Source organism: Dendrobates tinctorius, unplaced genomic scaffold (genome assembly GCF_039654945.1).
Source record: "Dendrobates tinctorius isolate UK_male_01 unplaced genomic scaffold, ASM3965494v1 ptg000136l, whole genome shotgun sequence".
In the NCBI taxonomy this organism is placed as follows: domain Eukaryota; kingdom Metazoa; phylum Chordata; class Amphibia; order Anura; family Dendrobatidae; genus Dendrobates; species Dendrobates tinctorius.
In genome coordinates this window covers 5,935,271-5,957,500 of record NW_027361804.1, presented here as the reverse complement: position 1 = coordinate 5,957,500, position 22,230 = coordinate 5,935,271, and the positions used below count along the sequence as shown (strand labels likewise).

Genomic DNA, 22,230 nt, shown 5'->3' with positions numbered 1-22,230 from the left:
CGTGTGGAGTGAGATAAAAGAGCAGCCCAAGGTTAAATGATATATTTAATCACCTTAAGGGCACACTAGACAATACACTATATACATGATGGTTGTACAAATACAATGGTCGGATGTGCAAACACAAATAGTGGTATTACAAAGAGTGCAGAATGAGTCAGATAAAAGGAATGGCTTGCGGGGGGGGGGGGGGGGGTTGCCACATGGGAGGCTTGTGGTCCACTCTGTTCCTTGACTTCTCCCCACATATGTTGTCGCAACCTCTCCTAGGGAGACGGATTTGGTGCCATCGGGTCCGGCCGGGCCCCTGCTTCGCGTTGAGACCGAACACAGCTTTGCTACCTGGCTCCTACTAGCCATTCTACGCATCTCCCCACCCTGGTGTACTAGAATGGATCGAGACCCTGGAAGGCGTTTGGCCTGTTCCAGAGATCTATCTCAAAAATGTAACTGTGTGGCTAGGACGTAAGATAACATAGTAACCTCGTTAGTAAGGCCGAAAAAAGCCATTAGTCCATCCTGTTCAGCCTATAAAATTCTGTCAGAATAAATCCCCAGATCTCCATCCTTCTAAAGAACCTAATAGCTGTAAGATACAATATTGTTCCGCTCCAGGAAGACATCCAGGCCTCTCCTGAACCCCTCTTCTGAGTTCGCCATCACCACCTCCTCAGGCAGGGAATTCCAGATTCTCACTGCCCTAACAGTAAAGAATCCTCTTCTGTGTTGGTGGAGAAACCTTTTCTCCTCCAGACGCAGAGAATGCCCCCTTGTGACCGTCACCTTCCTTGGTATAAACAGATCCTCGGAGAGATATTTGTGTTGTCCCCTTATATACTTATACATGGTTATTAGATCGCCCCTCAGTCGTCTTTTTTTCTAGCCTAAATAATCCTAATTTTGCTAATCTCTCTGGGTATTGTAGTTCCCCCATCCCCTTTATTAATTTTGTTGCCCTCCTTTGTACCCACTCTAGTTCCATTATATCCTTCCTGAGCACCGGTGCCCAAAACTGTACACAGTACTCCATGTGCGGTGTAACCAGAGATTTCTGCAGAGGCAGTATAATGCTCTCATCATGTGTATCCAGACCTCTTTTAATGCATAAAATAAGTCCATATTCTCCTTATGAAGTATGTTTCTAAAATGTTCCAGAAGCTTTCCTTGGCAGATTAGATTCAAGCAAGCCCTAGTCATGAGCTTAGCTGGCTAAAGGTGTGAGATCTGTCACTCACAGCCTTTTGAGACTTGACCACCAGCTGAGCCAGGTGCCAGCTTTCTCCTTTGAAGATGAGAATCCTGGGCCTCCTGCTGCACCAGGTGTGCTGTTACAGCTGCACATGTTGAAGGAGGACTGTAGTATGGATATGACACAGTTCCTGGGCATGACTTAAATCCCCCCCATATACTGTATGAACCGGTATATGGCGTGTACACTGTATCTGTGGGGGGTCAGTAGTACTGTGTATATACCGGTATATGGCGTGTACACTGTATCTGGGGGTCGGTGTGCACTGTATCTGGGGGCACTATATCTGGGAGTCGGCATACAGCCTGTATACACTGTATCTGGGGTCAGTATACACTATCTTGGGGTCATTGTGCACTGTATCTGGGGGCACTGAATCTGGGTGTTGGTGTGCACTGTATCTGGTGGCACTATATCTAGGGATCGGCATACAGCCTGTATCTGGGGGACACTGGATCTGAGGGTGGCATACAGCCGGTATACACTGGATCTGGGGTCAGTGTGCACTGTATCTGGGGGTCGGTGTGCACGGTATCTGGGGGACAGTGCACTGTAACTGGGGGCACTGTATCTGGGGGTCGGTGGGCACTGTATCTGGGGGTCAGTGTGCACTGTATCTGGGGGCACTGTATCTGCGGGTCGTGTTCTGTATCGGGGTCAGTGTGCACTGTATCTAGGGGCACTGTATCTGGGGGTCAGTGCACTGTATCTGGGGGCACTGTATCTGGGGGTCAGTGCACTGTATCTGGGGGCACTGTATCTGGGGGTCGGTGGGCACTGTCTGGGGGTCGGTGAGCACTGTATCTAGGGGCACTGTATCTGGGGGTTGGTGTGCACTGTGTCTGGGGGTCTGTGTGCACTGTGTCTGGGGGTCTGTGTGCACGGTATCTGAGGGTCGTTGTGCACGGTATCTGAGGGTCGTTGTGCACGGTATCTGGGGGTCTGTGGGCACTGTATCTGGGGGTCTGTGGGCACTGTATCTGGGGGCACTGTAGCTGGGGGTCATTGTGCACTGTATCTGGGGGCACTGTATCTGGGGGTCGTCGTGCACTGTATCTGGGGGCATTGGATCTGGGGGTCATCGTGCACTGTATCTGGGGGCACTGTATCTGGGGGTCGTCGTGCACTGCATCTGGGGGTCGTCGTGCACTGTATCTGGGGGTCGTCGTGCACTGTATCTGGGGGTCGTCGTGCACTGTATCTGGGGGTCGGTGTGCACTGTATCTGGGGGTCGGTGTGCACTGTATCTGGGGGTCATCGTGCACTGTATCTGGGGGCACTGTATCTGGGTGTCGGTGTGCCCTGCATCTGGGGGTCGTCGCGCCCTGCATCTGGGGGTCGTCGCGCCCTGCATCTGGGGGTCGTCGCGCCCTGCATCTGGGGGTCGTCGCGCCCTGCATCTGGGGGGTCGTCGTGCACTGTATCTGGGGGTCGTCGCGCCCTGCATCTGGGGGGGTCGTCGCGCCCTGCATCTGGGGGGGTCGTCGTGCACTGTATCTGGGGGTCGTGCACTGCATCTGGGGGTCGTCGCGCCCTGCATCTGGGGGTCGTCGCGCCCTGCATCTGGGGGGTCGTCGTGCACTGTATCTGGGGGTCATCGCGCCCTGTATCTGGGGGTCGTCGCGCCCTGTATCTGGGGGTCGTCGCGCCCTGTATCTGGGGGTCGTCGTTCACTGTATCTGGGGGTCCTCGTGCCCTGTATCTGGGGGTCGTCGCGCACTGTATCTGGGGGTCGTCGCGCCCTGTATCTGGGGGGTCGTCGTGCACTGTATCTGGGGGTCGTCGTGCACTGCATCTGGGGGTCGTCGCGCACTGTATCTGGGGGTCGTCGCGCCCTGTATCTGGGGGGTCGTCGCGCACTGTATCTGGGGGTCGTCGCGCCCTGTATCTGGGGGTCGTCGCGCCCTGTATCTGGGGGGTCGTCGCGCACTGTATCTGGGGGGTCGTCGCGCACTGTATCTGGGGGGTCGTCGCGCACTGTATCTGGGGGGTCGTCGCGCACTGTATCTGGGGGGTCGTCGCGCCCTGTATCTGGGGGTCGTCGTGCACTGTATCTGGGGGGTCGTCGCGCCCTGTATCTGGGGGTCGTCGTGCACTGTATCTGGGGGTCGTCGCGCCCTGTATCTGGGGGGTCGTCGCGCCCTGTATCTGGGGGGTCGTCGTGCACTGCATCTGGGGGGTCGTCGTGCACTGCATCTGGGGGGTCGTCGTGCACTGCATCTGGGGGGTCGTCGTGCACTGCATCTGGGGGGTCGTCGCGCACTGTATCTGGGGGTCCTCGTGCCCTGTATCTGGGGGGTCGTCGTTCACTGTATCTGGGGGTCCTCGTGCCCTGTATCTGGGGGTCGTCGTGCACTGCATCTGGGGGTCGTCGCGCCCTGTATCTGGGGGGTCGTCGCGCCCTGTATCTGGGGGTCGTCGTGCACTGTATCTGGGGGTCCTCGTGCCCTGTATCTGGGGGGTCGTCGTTCACTGTATCTGGGGGTCCTCGTGCCCTGTATCTGGGGGTCGTCGCGCACTGTATCTGGGGGGTCGTCGCGCACTGTATCTGGGGGGTCGTCGCGCCCTGTATCTGGGGGTCGTCGTGCACTGTATCTGGGGGGTCGTCGCGCCCTGTATCTGGGGGTCGTCGTGCACTGTATCTGGGGGTCGTCGCGCCCTGTATCTGGGGGGTCGTCGCGCCCTGTATCTGGGGGGTCGTCGTGCACTGTATCTGGGGGGTCGTCGTGCACTGCATCTGGGGGGTCGTCGTGCACTGCATCTGGGGGGTCGTCGTGCACTGCATCTGGGGGGTCGTCGCGCACTGTATCTGGGGGTCCTCGTGCCCTGTATCTGGGGGGTCGTCGTTCACTGTATCTGGGGGTCCTCGTGCCCTGTATCTGGGGGTCGTCGTGCACTGTATCTGGGGGTCGTCGCGCCCTGTATCTGGGGGTCGTCGCGCACTGCATCTGGGGGTCGTCGCGCACTGTATCTGGGGGTCGTCGTGCACTGCATCTGGGGGGTCGTCGCGCACTGCATCTGGGGGTCGTCGCGCACTGCATCTGGGGGTCGTCGCGCACTGCATCTGGGGGGTCGTCGTGCCCTGCATCTGGGGGGTCGTCGTGCACTGCATCTGGGGGTCGTCGTGCACTGCATCTGGGGGTCGTCGTGCACTGTATCTGGGGGTCGTCGTGCACTGTATCTGGGGGTCGGGCCGCGCTGCCTCCTCCCCGTTATATAACCCGCCGCGCTCGCTCTGGCCCGGCCTCCTCCTCCTCCCGCCGCCGGCAGCAGCAGCAGCAGCGCCGTCTCCGCTGCCAGCGTCCGGGTCCCGGGATGATGATGGAGAATCTCCTGGAGAACCCGGTCCGCGCCGTGCTCTACCTGCGGGAGCTGACCAGCATCGTGCAGAACCAGCAGAGCCTCATCCACACCCAGCGGCAGCGCATCGACGAGCTGGAGCGGAGGCTGGACCAGCTGGGCACCGAGAACCGGAGCCTCCGGGACCTGCACCAGGCGGCGCCGCACAGCGCCCCCGAGAGCCCGGCGCAGTCCCCGGCGCATCAGCACCCGGAGCCCGAGCCGGAGCCCGGACAGAGCGCAGCGCCCCGGAGCTCCCCGCAGGTGCACAAGCCGCAGACCCTGTGCAAGGCCATCCTGGGGAGGAAAGCCGAGTGAGTACCGATCACAGGGGCCGTGTGTGGAGGAGCCCACCTGCCTGCTGCCTCAGATGCCCTCCAGGGGGTCGGTGTAAGTAGGGTCTATAGACAGATGCAGCTGAGCCATTAGTTGCCCTCTCTAGGGTCTGTATAGGACGATCAGGGTATTTGGGGTACAGCGATGGGCTCTTCTCTTTTCCCCTCACTTGCCTCATACCTTCTATGGGGTTGGTACGTTTGTTGCCCTTTCTAGGATCGTTCTTATTACCTTCTTTAGGGTTTATGTATAGAAGAAGTTTCCCTTCCGTGACTCCATATCTTGGTGTTAAGGGTACAGCGGTGGTCTCTCCTATTACCTCCATATAACCTCTTTCTCTGATGCCCTCTACAAGATTGTTCTAGTCATCTGCCCACTCTAGGGTTTGTTTGCCCTTTATAGGGCAGATATAATTAGTTGACTTCTATAGGATTCATATACAGTAGAGGCTTCTCAATGATGACTCTGTATCGGGGTATTAAGGATACTGCGGTGGGCTATCCTCATACACCCTTTTGCCTTATTTTTCGGATGCCGTCAATGGGTTGCTATAGTTTGTTGTCTCTATAGGGTTTGTTTAGAGTAGAAGCTTCCTGGTGAAGTCTGTCTATAAAGTTTTTTTTAAGGTACCCCATCTTTTTCTGATGATCTCTATGGGGTTGGTATACTGTAATTAGTTGCCCTATCTATGGTTGGTATAGTTAGTTGCCCTCTCTACAGTTTATGCAGAAACTTGACCCTATAATGGGGTAATTAGGGTACCGCAATGGGCTCCACCCTTTCCCTCCACCAGCCTTCTTTCTCTGATGCCCTCTATGGGTTGTTAATAGTTACCCTCTCTAGAGTTGGTATAACTAGATAGCCTCTAAGTGGTTCACATATAGTAGAAGCTTCCAGTGATAGCTTTATATTAGGGACAGAGATGGGCTCTCCATGCTCCTTTTACTTGTTTCTGCTTTCATTCTCTGATGTTCTTTATGGGTTGGTATAATTCGTTACCGTCTCCAAGATTGGTATAACTAGTTTGCATCTGGGGTGCATGTACAGTAGAAGCTTCCCGGTGATGAGTCTGTATCAGGGTATTTCGGGTACGACGATGGGCTCTTCCCGGCCCCATCTGCCGTCCTTTGATGCCTCTATAGGGTTGTTATATTTAGATGCCCAAATTATCGTTCATGTACAGGAGAAGCTTCCCGGTTATGGCTACATGTTAGGGTATGGCCATGGGCTCCCCCCCCCCTCACTCTGCCTTGTTTTTGTGTTGGCCTTTATGTTGAGTTTACCTTAGTGATCCATGTTCTGGTCTGCTGCCCGGGCATATGCCAGCCTCTGATCCTTTATATCTGTAGGCTAAGCCTTGGCATGGCAGTAGGCATCTTTTGGGCACTCCGTCAGTTATGGCACTGTATACAGAGTGCATTTTGCTTCTGCACACTTTCCATCTGAGGGAATCCTACAGAATCAGGTGCTCTCTGCTAAAAAAAACATAACCCCAATCATGCACACCATGCTTGGTGTTATAGTACCAGAAGAAATGGTGTGCCCATAAGATGCCGAGGTGCCCACATGGAGGGCTGGCCTTTATTCTCAGTTCTCCTTCTTTACTATTAACCCATGCAGTGCCAGTGCCTGTAGTTCTATAGCTTCCTGGGGGGAGGTGGGGGTCCTTCCTCCTCAGGGGGTAACACATTGCAGGGAGGTCGGTGGTCACGGCTCTGCTGTCAGTGTCTCAGGGTGACCTGTGCAGCTCATCTAGGTCCGGATCCCTTGTGCCAGCTGTACCCACCCCCTCTTTGGCACTGTTATAATCTCACCTTGACAGGGAAAGCAGACTTGTCCCCCCTCCCCCTTTTATTATGTGCCCCCCCCCCGTCCTCTCCGGTGCGGTGTAATAACGTCTTTGTCCCCTGTATTCGCTGAGCTGCTCGTTGGGTCATCTCTGCGCCAGGATCACAGGATGGATGATGGGAGGGATGGTGCAGCTCTACATGCGGAGAATCTGGATGTGTGAGGATTGTGGGAAACGGCTAGAGGAGCGTGCTGGTCCCAGAGGTCACTGAAGGGTGTACTGGTTATATGGTGATAGTATGGGGGGTGTACTGGTTATATGGTGATAGTATGGGGGGTGTACTGGTTATATGGTGATAGTATGGGGGGTGTACTGGTTATATGGTGATAGTATGGGGGGTGTACTGGTTATATGGTGATAGTATGGGGGGTGTACTGGTTATATGGTGATAGTATGGGGGGTGTACTGGTTATATGGTGATAGTATGGGGGCTGTACTGGTTATATGGTGATAGTATGGGGGGTGTACTGGTTATATGGTGATAGTATGGGGGGTGTACTGGTTATATGGTGATAGTATGGGGGGTGTACTGGTTATATGGTGATAGTATGGGGGCTGTACTGGTTATATGGTGATAGTATGGGGGGTGTACTGGTTATATGGTGATAGTATGGGGGGTGTACTGGTTATATGGTGACTGTATGGGGGGTGTACTGGTTATATGGTGATAGTATGGGGGGTGTACTGGTTATATGGTGATAGTATGGGGGGTGTACTGGTTATATGGTGATAGTATGGGGGGTGTACTGGTTATATGGTGATAGTATGGGGGCTGTACTGGTTATATGGTGATAGTATGGGGGCTGTACTGGTTATATGGTGACTGTATGGGGGCTGTACTGGTTATATGGTGATAGTATGGGGGGTGTACTGGTTATATGGTGATAGTATGGGGGGTGTACTGGTTATATGGTGATAGTATGGGGGGTGTACTGGTTATATGGTGATAGTATGGGGGCTGTACTGGTTATATGGTGATAGTATGGGGGGTGTACTGGTTATATGGTGATAGTATGGGGGGTGTACTGGTTATATGGTGATAGTATGGGGGGTGTACTGGTTATATGGTGATAGTATGGGGGCTGTACTGGTTATATGGTGATAGTATGGGGGGTGTACTGGTTATATGGTGACTGTATGGGGGGTGTACTGGTTATATGGTGATAGTATGGGGGGTGTACTGGTTATATGGTGATAGTATGGGGGGTGTACTGGTTATATGGTGATAGTATGGGGGGTGTACTGGTTATATGGTGATAGTATGGGGGCTGTACTGGTTATATGGTGACTGTATGGGGGCTGTACTGGTTATATGGTGATAGTATGGGGGGTGTACTGGTTATATGGTGATAGTATGGGGGGTGTACTGGTTATATGGTGATAGTATGGGGGGTGTACTGGTTATATGGTGATAGTATGGGGGGTGTACTGGTTATATGGTGATAGTATGGGGGCTGTACTGGTTATATGGTGATAGTATGGGGGGTGTACTGGTTATATGGTGACTGTATGGGGGGTGTACTGGTTATATGGTGACTGTATGGGGGGTGTACTGGTTATATGGTGACTGTATGGGGGGTGTACTGGTTATATGGTGACTGTATGGGGGGTGTACTGGTTATATGGTGACTGTATGGGGGGTGTACTGGTTATATGGTGACTGTATGGGGGGTGTACTGGTTATATGGTGACTGTATGGGGGGTGTACTGGTTATATGGTGATAGTATGGGCGCTGTACTGGTTATATGGTGACGGTATGGGGGGAGTACTGGTTATTTGGTGACTGTATGGGGGGTGTACTGGTTATATGGTGATAGTATGGGGGCTGTACTGGTTATATGGTGATAGTATGGGGGGTGTACTGGTTATATGGTGACGGTATGGGGGCTGTACTGGTTATATGGTGATAGTATGGGGGGTGTACTGGTTATATGGTGACGGTATGGGGGCTGTACTGGTTATATGGTGATAGTTTGGGGGGAGAACTGGTTATATGGTGATAGTATGGGGGGAGAACTGGTTATATGGTGATAGTATGGGGCTGTACTGGTTATATGGTGACGGTATGGGGGGTGTACTGGTTATACTGTGATAGTATGAGGGGTGTACTGGTTATATGGTGACGGTATGGGGGCTGTACTGGTTATATGGTGATAGTATGGGGGGAGAACTGGTTATATGGTGATAGTATGGGGGGTGTACTGGTTATATGGTGATAGTTTGGGGGGAGAACTGGTTATATGGTGATAGTATGGGGGGTGTACTGGTTATATGGTGATAGTTTGGGGGGAGAACTGGTTATATGGTGATAGTATGGGGGGAGAACTGGTTATATGGTGATAGTATGGGGGATGTACTGGTTATATGGTGATAGTATGGGGGCTGTACTGGTTATATGGTGATAGTTTGGGGGGTGTACTGGTTATATGGTGATAGTTTGGGGGGAGAACTGGTTATATGGTGATAGTATGGGGGGTGTACTGGTTATATGGTGATAGTTTGGGGGGAGAACTGGTTATATGGTGATAGTATGGGGGGAGAACTGGTTATATGGTGATAGTATGGGGGCTGTACTGGTTATATGGTGACGGTATGGGGGGTGTACTGGTTATATGGTGATAGTATGGGGGGTGTACTGGTTATATGGTGATAGTATGGGGGGTGTACTGGTTATATGGTGATAGTATGGGGGGTGTACTGGTTATATGGTGATAGTATGGGGGGTGTACTGGTTATATGGTGACAGTATGGGGGGTGTACTGGTTATATGGTGATAGTATGGGGGTTGTACTGGTTATATGGTGACGGTATGGGGGGAGAACTGGTTATATGGTGATAGTATGGGGGCTGTACTGGTTATATGGTGATAGTATGGGGGCTGTACTGGTTATATGGTGATAGTATGGGGGGTGTACTGGTTATATGGTGATAGTATGGGGGTGTACTGGTTATATGGTGATAGTATGGGGGCTGTACTGGTTATATGGTGATAGTATGGGGGTGTACTGGTTATATGGTGATAGTATGGGGGTTGTACTGGTTATATGGTGACAGTATGGGGGGTGTACTGGTTATATGGTGATAGTATGGGGGTTGTACTGGTTATATGGTGACGGTATGGGGAGAGAACTGGTTATATGGTGACAGTATGGGGGGTGTACTGGTTATATGGTGATAGTATGGGGGGTGTACTGGTTGTATGGGGGGTGTACTGGTTATGTGGTGACTGTATGGGGGGAGAACTGGTTATATGGTGATAGTATGGGGGGTGTACTGGTTATATGGTGATAGTATGGGAGGTGTACTGGTTATATGGTGATAGTATGGGGGGTGTACTGGTTATGTGGTGACTGTATGGGGGGAGAACTGGTTATATGGTGATAGTATGGGGGGTGTACTGGTTATATGGTGATAGTATGGGGGGTGTACTGGTTATATGGTGATAGTATGGGGGGAGAACTGGTTATATGGTGATAGTATGGGGGGAGAACTGGTTATATGGTGATAGTATGGGGGGAGAACTGGTTATATGGTGATAGTATGGGGGGTGTACTGGTTATATGGTGATAGTATGGGGGCTGTACTGGTTATATGGTGATAGTATGGGGGGAGAACTGGTTATATGGTGACTGTATGGGGGGAGAACTGGTTATATGGTGATAGTATGGGGGGTGTACTGGTTATATGGTGATAGTATGGGGGGTGTACTGGTTATATGGTGATAGTATGGGGGGAGAACTGGTTATATGGTGATAGTATGGGGGGAGAACTGGTTATATGGTGACTGTATGGGGGGAGAACTGGTTATATGGTGATAGTATGGGGGGTGTACTGGTTATATGGTGATAGTATGGGGGGTGTACTGGTTATATGGTGATAGTATGGGGGGAGAACTGGTTATATGGTGATAGTATGGGGGGAGAACTGGTTATATGGTGACTGTATGGGGGGAGTACTGGTTATATGGTGACTGTATGGGGGTTGTACTGGTTATATGGTGACAGTATGGGGGGAGAACTGGTTATATGGTGACAGTATGGGGGCTGTACTGGTTATGTGGTGACTGTATGGGGGTGTACTGGTTATATGGCGATAGTATTTGGGGAGAACTGGGGTGCCTCAGGGCTCAGTCCTTGGCCCCCTTCTCTTCTCTCTCTACATGGCCCCAATTGGACAGACCATCAGCAGATTTGGCTTTCAGTACCATCTTTATGCTGATGACACACAACTATACACGTCTTCCCCCGACCTTACCCCCGCTGTACTACAGAACGCCAGTGACTGTCTGTCCGCAGTCTCCAATATCATGTCCGCTCTCTATCTGAAACTCAACCTCTCCAAAACTGAACTTCTTCTGCTCCCGCCGTCTACTAACCTCCCTAAATCTGACATTTCCCTCTCCGTGGGTGGTACCACAATAACGCCCCGGCAGCAGGTGCGCTGTCTGGGTGTTATGTTTGACACCAATCTCTCCTTTACATCCCATATACAATCCCTTGCCCGCTCTTGCCGCTTACACCTAAAGAACATCTCTAGAATCCGCCCTTTTTTCACTATGGAAACAAAAACCCTCACTGTTGCATTGATCCACTCTCGCCTGGATTACTGCAACGCTCTATTAATTGGCCTCCCCCGTCACTCGACTATCCCCTCTCCAGTCCATACTCAATGCAGCGGCCAGGATCATCCATCTGGGTAATCGGTACTCGGACGCATCCGCTCTTTGCCATTCCTTACATTGGCTGCCCATTCATTATAGGATCCAATTCAAAGTACTTGTTCTCACCCACAAAGCTCTCCACAGTGCAGCACCCCCTTACATCTCTTCTCTCATTTCTGTCTATCGGCCTAGCCGATCGCTGCGCTCTGCAAACGACTTTCGACTAACCTCTGCACTAATCTGTACCTCCCACTCCCGACTCCAAGACTTCTCCCGTGCTGCTCCTATCCTCTGGAATGCTCTACCCCAAGAAATCAGGACTATCCACAATTTGCATAGTTTTAGGCGCTCCCTCAAAACACACCTGTTCAGAGCGGCCTATCACATTCACTAATCAAAGTCATTCTCAGTGAATGGGCTACACACGCACACTTACACAATCTCCATCCATCCTTCACTCCCGCAAGATGGCTGGACCTTCATTGTAAATACACCATTGTAAATACACACCTGTACTCTGTATCTCCCTCACCTCATTGTAGATTGTACGCTCTCACGAGCAGGGTCGTCTTATTTCGTCTTATTTTGCTTTAATTATTGTATTGTTAGCGTTGTTACTTATGACTTGTGTTTTGAAACTGTTAAACTGTAAAGCGCTGCGGAATATGTTGGCGCTATATAAATAAAGATTATTATTATATGGAGATAGTATGGGGGAGAACTGGTTATATGGTGACTGTATGGGGGGAGTACTGGTTATATGGTGACTGTATGGGGGGAGTACTGGTTATATGGTGACTGTATGGGGGGAGTACTGGTTATATGGTGATAGGGCCTTGATGTCTTTCAGAATGTGCAGTGTTTTGTGTGTCCAAACGTATCCGGGTTGTGAGGCAGAGATGGTAGGCAGCTGACCCAGCGATTGGGGAGGACGTATCACCAGCAGCGTCTTCTGTCCAGCTGGTGCCCGAAGATGTGACAGCACAGACTGACGGCTGCGATAATGTGTATTGGCAGAGAGCTTAGCATGGAGCCCCGTACTGTGACTCTTAGCCCACGTGCACCCTCAGCTGTGTGAGCAGGATTAGGGTCGGATGGGTACCCAAGGGTAATGATCAAGTGAGGATCTGGAGAATTTGGTCCTAAAATATGAGGAATATTAAATGATCCTTCAAAGATATCAATCCCCTGAGTATAAGAATCCGAGTTATCGATGATTTTACAAAGTAACCCAAAATACAGAAGGCTAGAAATGTTCAGAATCTGAAAAGTACTTTATGTATGAATACTGTCCAAGAATATAACTACTATAATACTGCCCCCTATGTACAAGAATATAACTACTATAATACTGCCCCCTATGTACAAGAATATAACTACTATAATACTGCCCCCTATGTACAAGAATATAACTACTATAATACTGCTCCTATATACAAGAATATAACTACTATAATACTACCCCTATGTACAAGAATATAACTACTATAATACTGCCCCCTATGTACAAGAATATAACTACTATAATACTGCCCCTATGTACAAGAATATAACTACTATAATACTGCCCCTTATGTACAAGAATATAACTACTATAATACTGCCCCTTATGTACAAGATTATAACTACTATAATACTGCCCCTTATGTACAAGAATATAACTACTATAATACTGCCCCTATGTACAAGAATATAACTATTATAATACTGCCCCTATATACAGGAATATAACTACTATAATACTGCCCTGTATGTACAGGAATATAACTACTATAATACTGCTCCTATGTACAAGAATATAACTACTATAATACTGCCCTCTATGTACAAGAATATAACTACTATAATACTGCTCCTATGTACAAGACTATAAGTACCATAATACTGCTCCTATGTACAAGAATATAACTACTATAATACTGCCCCTGTGTACAAGAATATAACTACTATAATACTGCCCCTGTGTACAAGAATATAACTACTATAATACTGCCCCCTATGTACAAGAATATAACTACCATAATACTGCCCCATGTACAAGAATATAACTACTATAATACTGCTCCTATGTACAGGAATATAACTACTATAATACTGCCCCTATGTACAAGAATATAACTACTATAATACTGCTCCTATGTACAAGAATATAACTACTATAATACTGCCCCATGTACAAGAATATAACTACCATAATACTGCCCCATGTACAAGAATATAACTACTATAATACTGCTCCTATGTACAAGAATATAACTACTATAATACTGCCCTCTATGTACAAGAATATAACTACTATAATACTGCTCCTATGTACAAGAATATAACTACCATAATACTGCCCTGTATGTACAGGAATATAACTACTATAATACTGCTCCTATGTACAAGAATATAACTACTATAATACTGCTCCTATGTACAAGAATATAACTACTATAATACTGCTCCTATGTACAAGAATATAACTACTATAATACTGCCCCTATGTACAAGAATATAACTACTATAATACTGCCCCCTATGTACAAGAATATAACTACCATAATACTGCCCCATGTACAAGAATATAACTACTATAATACTGCTCCTATGTACAGGAATATAACTACTATAATACTGCCCCTATGTACAAGAATATAACTACTATAATACTGCTCCTATGTACAAGAATATAACTACTATAATACTGCTGCTATGTACAAGAATATAACTACTATAATACTGCCCCATGTACAAGAATATAACTACCATAATACTGTTCCTATGTACAAGAATATAACTACCATAATACTGCCCCATGTACAAGAATATAACTACTATAATACTGCTTCTATGTACAAGAATATAACTACCATAATACTGCCCCATGTACAAGAATATAACTACTATAATACTGCTCCCATGTACAAGAATATAGCTACTATAATACTGCCCCTCTGTACAAGAATATAACTACCATAATACTGCCCCATGTACAAGAATATAACTACTATAATACTGCTTCTATGTACAAGAATATAACTACTATAATACTGCCCCATGTACAAGAATATACCTACCATAATACTGCCCCATGTACAAGAATATAACTACTATAATACTGCTTCTATGTACAAGAATATAACTACTATAATACTGCCCCTATGTACAAGAATATAACTACTATAATACTGCTCCTATGTACAAGAATATAACTACTATAATACTGCTCCTATGTACAAGAATATAACTACTATAATACTGCCCCCTATGTACAAGAATATAACTACCATAATACTGCCCCATGTACAAGAATATAACTACTATAATACTGCCCCTATGTACAAGAATATAACTACTATAATACTGCTCCTATGTACAAGAATATATCTACTATAATACTGCTCCTATGTACAAGAATATAACTACTATAATACTGCCCCATGTACAAGAATATAACTACCATAATACTGCCCCATGTACAAGAATATAACTACTATAATACTGCTCCTATGTACAAGAATATAACTACTATAATACTGCCCTCTATGTACAAGAATATAACTACTATAATACTGCTCCTATGTACAGGAATATAACTACTATAATACTGCTCCTATGTACAAGAATATAACTACTATAATACTGCCCCTATGTACAAGAATATAACTACCATAATACTGCCCCATGTACAAGAATATACCTACCATAATACTGCCCCATGTACAAGAATATAACTACTATAATACTGCTTCTATGTACAAGAATATAACTACTATAATACTGCCCCATGTACAAGAATATACCTACTATAATACTGCCCCATGTACAAGAATATACCTACCATAATACTGCCCCATGTACAAGAATATAACTACTATAATACTGCTTCTATGTACAAGAATATAACTACCATAATACTGCCCCATGTACAAGAATATAACTACTATAATACTGCCCCCTATGTACAAGAATATAACTACTATAATACTGCCCCTATGTACAAGAATATAACTACCATAATACTGCCCCATGTACAAGAATATAACTACCATAATACTGTCCCATGTACAAGAATATAACTACTATAATACTGCTATGTACAAGAATATAACTCCTATAATACTGCTATGTACAAGAATATAACTCCTATAATACTGCCCCCTATGTACAAGAATATAACTACTATAATACTGCTCCTATATACAAAAATATAACTACTATAATACTGCCCCTATATACAAGAATATAACTACTATAATACTGCCCCTATGTACAAGAATATAACCACTATAATACTGCTCCCATGTACAAGAATATAACCACTATAATACTGCTCCCATGTACAACAATATAACGACTATAATACTGCTCCCATGTACAAGAATATAACGACTATAATACTGCTCCCATGTGCAAGAATATAATGACTAATACTGCCCCCTATGTACAAGAATATAACTACCATAATACTGCCCCATGTACAAGAATATAACTACTATAATACTGCCCCTATGTACAAGAATAAACTACTATAATACTGCCCCTATGTACAAGAATATAACTACTATAATACTGCTCCCATGTACAGGAATATAACTACTATAATACTGTTCCCATGTACAAGAATATAACTACTATAATACCGCCCCTATGTACAAGAATATAACTACTATAGTACCGCCCCTATGTACAAGAATATAACTACTATAATACTGCCCCCTATGTACAAGAATATAACTACTATTATACTGCCCCTATGTACAAGAATATAACTACTATAATACTGCCCCCTATGTACAAGAATATAACTGCTATAATACTGCCTCCCATCTACAGTAATTTAACTACTATAATACTGCCCCCTATGTACAAGAATATAACTACTATAATACTGCCCCCTATGTACAAGAATATAACTACTATAATACTGCTCCTATGTACAAGAATATAACTACTATAATACTGCCTCCCATGTACAGGAATATAACTACTATAATACTGCCCCCATGCACAAGAATATAACTGCTATAATGCCGCCTCTATTATATATTATACACTGCTCAAAAAAATAAAGGGAACACTAAGGTACCACATCGTAGATGTCACTGAATGAAATATCGCAGCTGCAAATCTTTATTCATTACATAGCGGCATGCGTTGAGAACAAGAAAACATAAAAATGATCAATGTAAATCAAAATGAATATCCCATGGAAGTCTGGATTTGGAAGGATACTCAAAAATCAGAGTGGAAAATCAAATTACAGGCTGATCCAACTTCAGTGGCAGTGCCTGAAGACAAGGAAATGATGCTCAGTATTGTGCATGGCCTCCACGTGCCTGTATGACCTCCCTACAACGCCTGGGCATGCTCCTGATGAGGTGGTGGATGGTCTCCTGAGGGATCTCCTCCCAGACCTGGACTAAAGCATCCGCCAACTCCTGGACAGTCTGTGGTGCAACGTGACGTTGGTGGATGGAGCGAGACATGATGTCCCAGATGTGCTCAGTCAGATTCAGGTCTGGGGAACGGGCGGGCCAGTCCATAGCTTCAATGCCTTCATCTTGCATGAACTGCTGACACACTCCAGCCACATGAGGTCTGGCATTGTTCTGCATTAGGAGGAACCAGGGCCAACCGCACCAGCATATGGTCTCACAAGGGGTCTGAGGATCTCATCTCGGTACCTAATGGCAGTCAGGCTACCTCTGGCGAGCACATGGAGGGCTGTGCGGCCCTCCAAAGAAATGCCACCCCACACCATTACTGACCCACTGCCAATCCGGTCACGCTGAAGGATGTTGCAGGCAGCAGATCGCTCTCCACGGCGTCTCCAGACTCTGTCACGTCTGTCACATGTGCTCAGTGAGAGCCTGCTTTCATCTGTGAAGAGCACAGGGCGCCAGTGGTGACTTTGCCAATCCTGGTGCTCTGTGGCAAATGCCAAGCGTCCTGCACGGTGTTGGGCTGTGAGCACAAGCCCCATCTGTGGAGGTCGGGCACTCAGACCATCCTCATGGAGTCGGTTTTTAACCGTTTGTGCAGACACATGCACATTTGAGTCCTGCTGGAGCTCATTTTGCAGGGCTCTGGCAGTGCTCCTTTTGTTGCTACTTGCACAAAGGCGGATGTAGCTGTCCTGCTGCTGGGTTGTTGCCCTCCTACGGCCCCCTCCACGTCTACCGGTATACTGACCTGTCTCCTGGTATCTCCTCCAGCCTCTGGATACTACGCTGACAGACACAGCAAACCTTCTTGCCACAGCCTGCATTGATGTGCCATCCTGGATGAGCTGCACTACCTGAGCCACTTGTGTGGGTTGTAGAGTCCGTCTCGTGCTACAGCGAGCTTGAAAGCACAACCAACATTCAAAAGTGACCAAAACATCAGCCAGAAAGAATTAGTACTGAAATGTGGTCTGTGGTCCCCCCTGCAGAACCACTCCTTTATTGAGGGGTCTTGATATTTGCCAATAATTTCCATATGTTGTCTATTCCATCTGCACAACAGCATGTGAAATTGATTGTCAGTCAGTGTTGCTTCCTAAGTGGACAGTTTGATTTCACAGAAGTTTGATTCACTTGGAGTTATATTCTGTTGTTTAAGTGTTCCCTTTATTTTTTTGAGCAGTGTATAACTACTATGTCATCCCTACTATATATTCTAGAACTACTATAATGCTGCCTCTATTATATGTTATATAATTACTATAATGCCGCCCCTAATATATATTATATAATTATTATAATGCCACCCCTATTATGTTATATAATTACTATAATGCTGCCCCTATTATATATTATATAATTGGTATAATGCCGCTCCTATTATATATTATATAATTGGTATAATGCCGCCCCTATTATATATTATATAATTATTATAATGCCGCCCCTATTATATGTTATATAATTACTATAATGCCGCCCCTATTATATATTATATAATTGGTATAATGCCGCCCCTATTATATATTATATACTTGGTATAATGCCGCCCCTATTATATATTATATAATTGCTATAATGCCATCCCTATTATATATTATATAATTATTATAATGCCACCCCTATTATGTTATATAATTACTATAATGCCGCCCCTAATATATATTATATAATTATTATAATGCCATCCCTATTATATATTATATAATTATTATAATGCCACCCCTATTATATGTTATATAATTACTATAATGCCGCCCCTAATATATATTATATAATTATTATAATGCCATCCCTATTATATATTATATAATTATTATAATGCCGCCCCTATTATATGTTATATAATTACTATAATGCCGCCCCTATTATATATTATATAATTATTATAATGCCATCCCTATTATATATTATATAATTATTATAATGCCGCCCCTATTATATGTTATATAATTACTATAATGCCGCCCCTAATATATATTATATAATTATTTTAATGCCATCACTATTATATATTATATAATTATTATAATGCCACCCCTATTATATGTTATATAATTACTATAATGCCGCCCCTAATATATATTATATAATTATTATAATGCCATCCCTATTATATATTATATAATTATTATAATGCCGCCCCTATTATATGTTATATAATTACTATAATGCCTCCCCTATTATATATTATATAATTATTATAATGCCATCCCTATTATATATTATATAATTATTATAATGCCACCCCTATTATATGTTATATAATTACTATAATGCCGCCCCTAATATATATTATATAATTATTATAATGCCATCACTATTATATATTATATAATTATTATAATGCCACCCCTATTATATGTTATATAATTACTATAATGCCGCCCCTAATATATATTATATAATTATTATAATGCCATCCCTATTATATATTATATAATTATTATAATGCCGCCCCTTTTATATGTTATATAATTACTATAATGCCGCCCCTATTATATGTTATATAATTACTATAATGCCATCCCTATTATATATTATATAATTATTATAATGCCACCCCTATTATATGTTATATAATTACTATAATGCCGCCCCTATTATATGTTATATAATTACTATAATGCCGCCCCTATTATATGTTATATAATTATTATAATGCCTCCCCTATTATATATTATATAATTGCTATAATGCCGCCCCTATTATATATTATATAAATGCTATAATGCCGCCCCTACTATGTATTATATAATTGGTATAATGCCGCCCCTATTATATATTATATAATTGGTATAATGCCGCCCCTATTATATATTATATAATTGCTATAATGCCGCCCCTATTATATATTATATAATTGGTATAATGCCGCCCCTATTATATATTATATAATTGGTATAATGCCGCCCCTATTATATATTATATAATTGCTATAATGCCGCCCCTATTATATATTATATAAATGCTATAATGCCGCCCCTACTATGTATTATATAATTGGTATAATGCCGCCCCTATTATATATTATATAATTGCTATAATGCCACCCCTACTTTGTATTATGTAACATTCATTTCGGTCACTGTGGGTTTTGCGCTGTTAGTTGGTGTAGTTCTGGATGGAGACGTGTTAGTTTCCTGTAGGTTTCCCCTTGGGGTGGCGATGGGGGAGGAGGGTAACGAGCATAGATGGAGCTGGGTGAAGGAAGGGGGGTAACGTTGATTGTACTGAGAGGGGTCAGGCGCTGGGCACAGACTTCTCCGCGACATTCTCATTTTTAGGGATACCCTCTGTGCTCCCGCTGAGTGCGGTGATCGATCTTTTCCCGCTTGCTTCTCTTTCCGCTCGCTGCTTTGTCTATTTCTGGAAGATGTGGGCAATCGGGAGAAGTAACCTGTCCGCCCCCTCCCAGCCGCACCGGGGGAATCACTCAATTCAGAGATGCAGATTATGTGCGCTCTTCTTCCCACACTGCGGAGGAGCACGCTGTATACGGGGTACACTCTGCAGAAGGCACGTGCTGAGACTTGTAGTCCTCATGCAGCTGCAGTGCAGAATAGACAGACACGGAGCCCATTTGAAAGAATGCTACTTTTGCAGTCTATTGCTCCCTGTTATCAGCCATGATGAGAAATACCTGATTGCCTGCTTCTACAGGGAGATGTATCATTGCCCAAATATTGTGCCATGAGCCATCCATTCCCTTTTCCATACCAATAAAATTCTTACTGGGAGTCCTGGGCCATGTGTTCTATGCTTGATGATGGAGTGAGCAGGGGCCACGTACGAAGCAGAGGGCCACTCCAGGGGCCACGTACGAAGCAGAGGGCCACTCCAGGGGCCACGTACGAAGGAGAGGGCCACTCCAGGGGCCACGTACGAAGGAGAGGGCCACTCCAGGGGCCACGTACGAAGGAGAGGGCCACTCCAGGGGCCACGTACGAAGGAGAGGGCCACTCCAGGGGCCACGTACGAAGGAGAGGGCCACTCCAGGGGCCACGTACGAAGGAGAGGGCCACTCCAGGGGCCACGTACGAAGGAGAGGGCCACTCCAGGGGCCACGTACGAAGGAGAGGGCCACTCCAGGGGCCACGTACGAAGCAGAGGGCCACTCCAGGGGCCACGTACGAAGGAGAGGGCCACTCCATGGGCCACGTACGTAGCAGAGGGCCACTCCATGGGCCACGTACGTAGCAGAGGGCCACTCCAGGGGCCACGTACGTAGCAGAGGGCCACTCACGTAGCAGAAGTCCACTCCAGGGGCCACGTACGAGCAGAGGGCCACTCCAGGGGCCACGTACGTGGCAGAGGGCCACTCCACGTTCCCGTAATGAATACATAACGCTCGTCCCAGTACGCAGCCCCTGTGCATTAATATGACGGATGCCGCTTATCTTCAGGGTTCTCGCCAGGCAGGAGCAAATGAGAAAATATGGGCATAATTACGTCTCCATTCTCTGATGACCCAGATGCTCTGCAGCCGAGATCCCCCTCCCCCAATTCATTACCGCAGCAGTTGGGCACTTCCCAGGGGTCCATCAGGGGAAGGGGTCAAGGCACAGAGGCCCTCCTTCTGGCAAAAGCTCATCTGCCTAAAACCAAAGATTGTAGATAAAGACTTACATATATAGACGAAGGAGTCAAATCTCAAGCAGCACAGAGGGTTTCAGGAGAGGAATGCATTGATCTCTGTGGGAGATCACAGGCAGAGAGTTACCTGGAGGAAGCAGCAGATTCCCCAGCAGCACAGAGTATTTCAGTTGAGATAAAACGTTCACAGCGTTGGGTCACCAGCATTGCAGAGGTTTTCTGGAGTAGTGACTGCTGACCAATGCACCATGTGTTGTGTGTTAATGTTTTTTTTTTTTGGTGGGGGGGGTCTCAGACTGATGATGACACAGTAGAAGTATTTCAGGGTACATGGCTACATTTTACAAAATATCTGAAGATCCCTTGGATTTTTGTGAAATTGAAGACACCATTGTGTTTTTTTCTATGTGGGTCCTAGAAATCAGTGTCTGGTTGCTGTCCTCCTGTACTGCTAGATGTCAGGTTACTACCCTGCTGTGTTGGCAGATGTCAGGTTACTACCCTGCTGTGCTGGCGGATGTCAGGTTACTGCCCTCCTGTACTGGCGGATGTCAGGTTACTGCCCTCCTGTACTGGCGGATGTCAGGTTACTGTCCTCCAGTACTGGCAGATGTCAGGTTAATGTCCTCCAGTACTGGCAGATGTCAGGTTACTACCCTGCTGTGCTGGCGGATGTCAGGTTACTGCCCTCCTGTATTGGCAGATTTCAGGTTACTGTCCTCCAGTACTGGCAGATGTCAGGTTACTACCCTCCTGTACTGGCAGATG

General features: G+C 46.2%; 2 protein-coding genes across 9 annotated transcripts in view; one reads left to right on the top strand and one right to left on the bottom strand.

Moving 5' to 3' along the window:
• WASHC1 (WASH complex subunit 1) overlaps positions 1-4,630 on the bottom strand; it is a 16,419-nt gene extending 11,789 nt beyond the window's left edge. Inside the window, exon 1 of the mRNA XM_073544214.1 lies at positions 4,613-4,630. The gene's annotated coding sequence lies outside the window, so the exon portion shown is untranslated. The remainder of the gene's footprint in view (positions 1-4,612) is intronic.
• IQSEC3 (IQ motif and Sec7 domain ArfGEF 3) overlaps positions 1-22,230 on the top strand; it is a 93,248-nt gene that overhangs the window by 2,391 nt on the left and 68,627 nt on the right. For 4 of the 8 annotated variants that reach the window (XM_073544200.1, XM_073544202.1, XM_073544201.1 and 1 more), the window contains exon 1: positions 4,378-4,902. The exons of 1 other annotated variant lie outside the window; for it this stretch is intronic. In XM_073544200.1, coding sequence (XP_073400301.1) covers positions 4,565-4,902 — 338 coding nt within the window. In that variant the 5' untranslated portion in view covers positions 4,378-4,564. Of the gene's footprint in view, positions 1-4,376; positions 4,903-22,230 lie in introns of those variants that run through there. 3 more of the 8 variants (XM_073544199.1, XM_073544197.1, XM_073544198.1) reach the window with 3 other exon arrangements.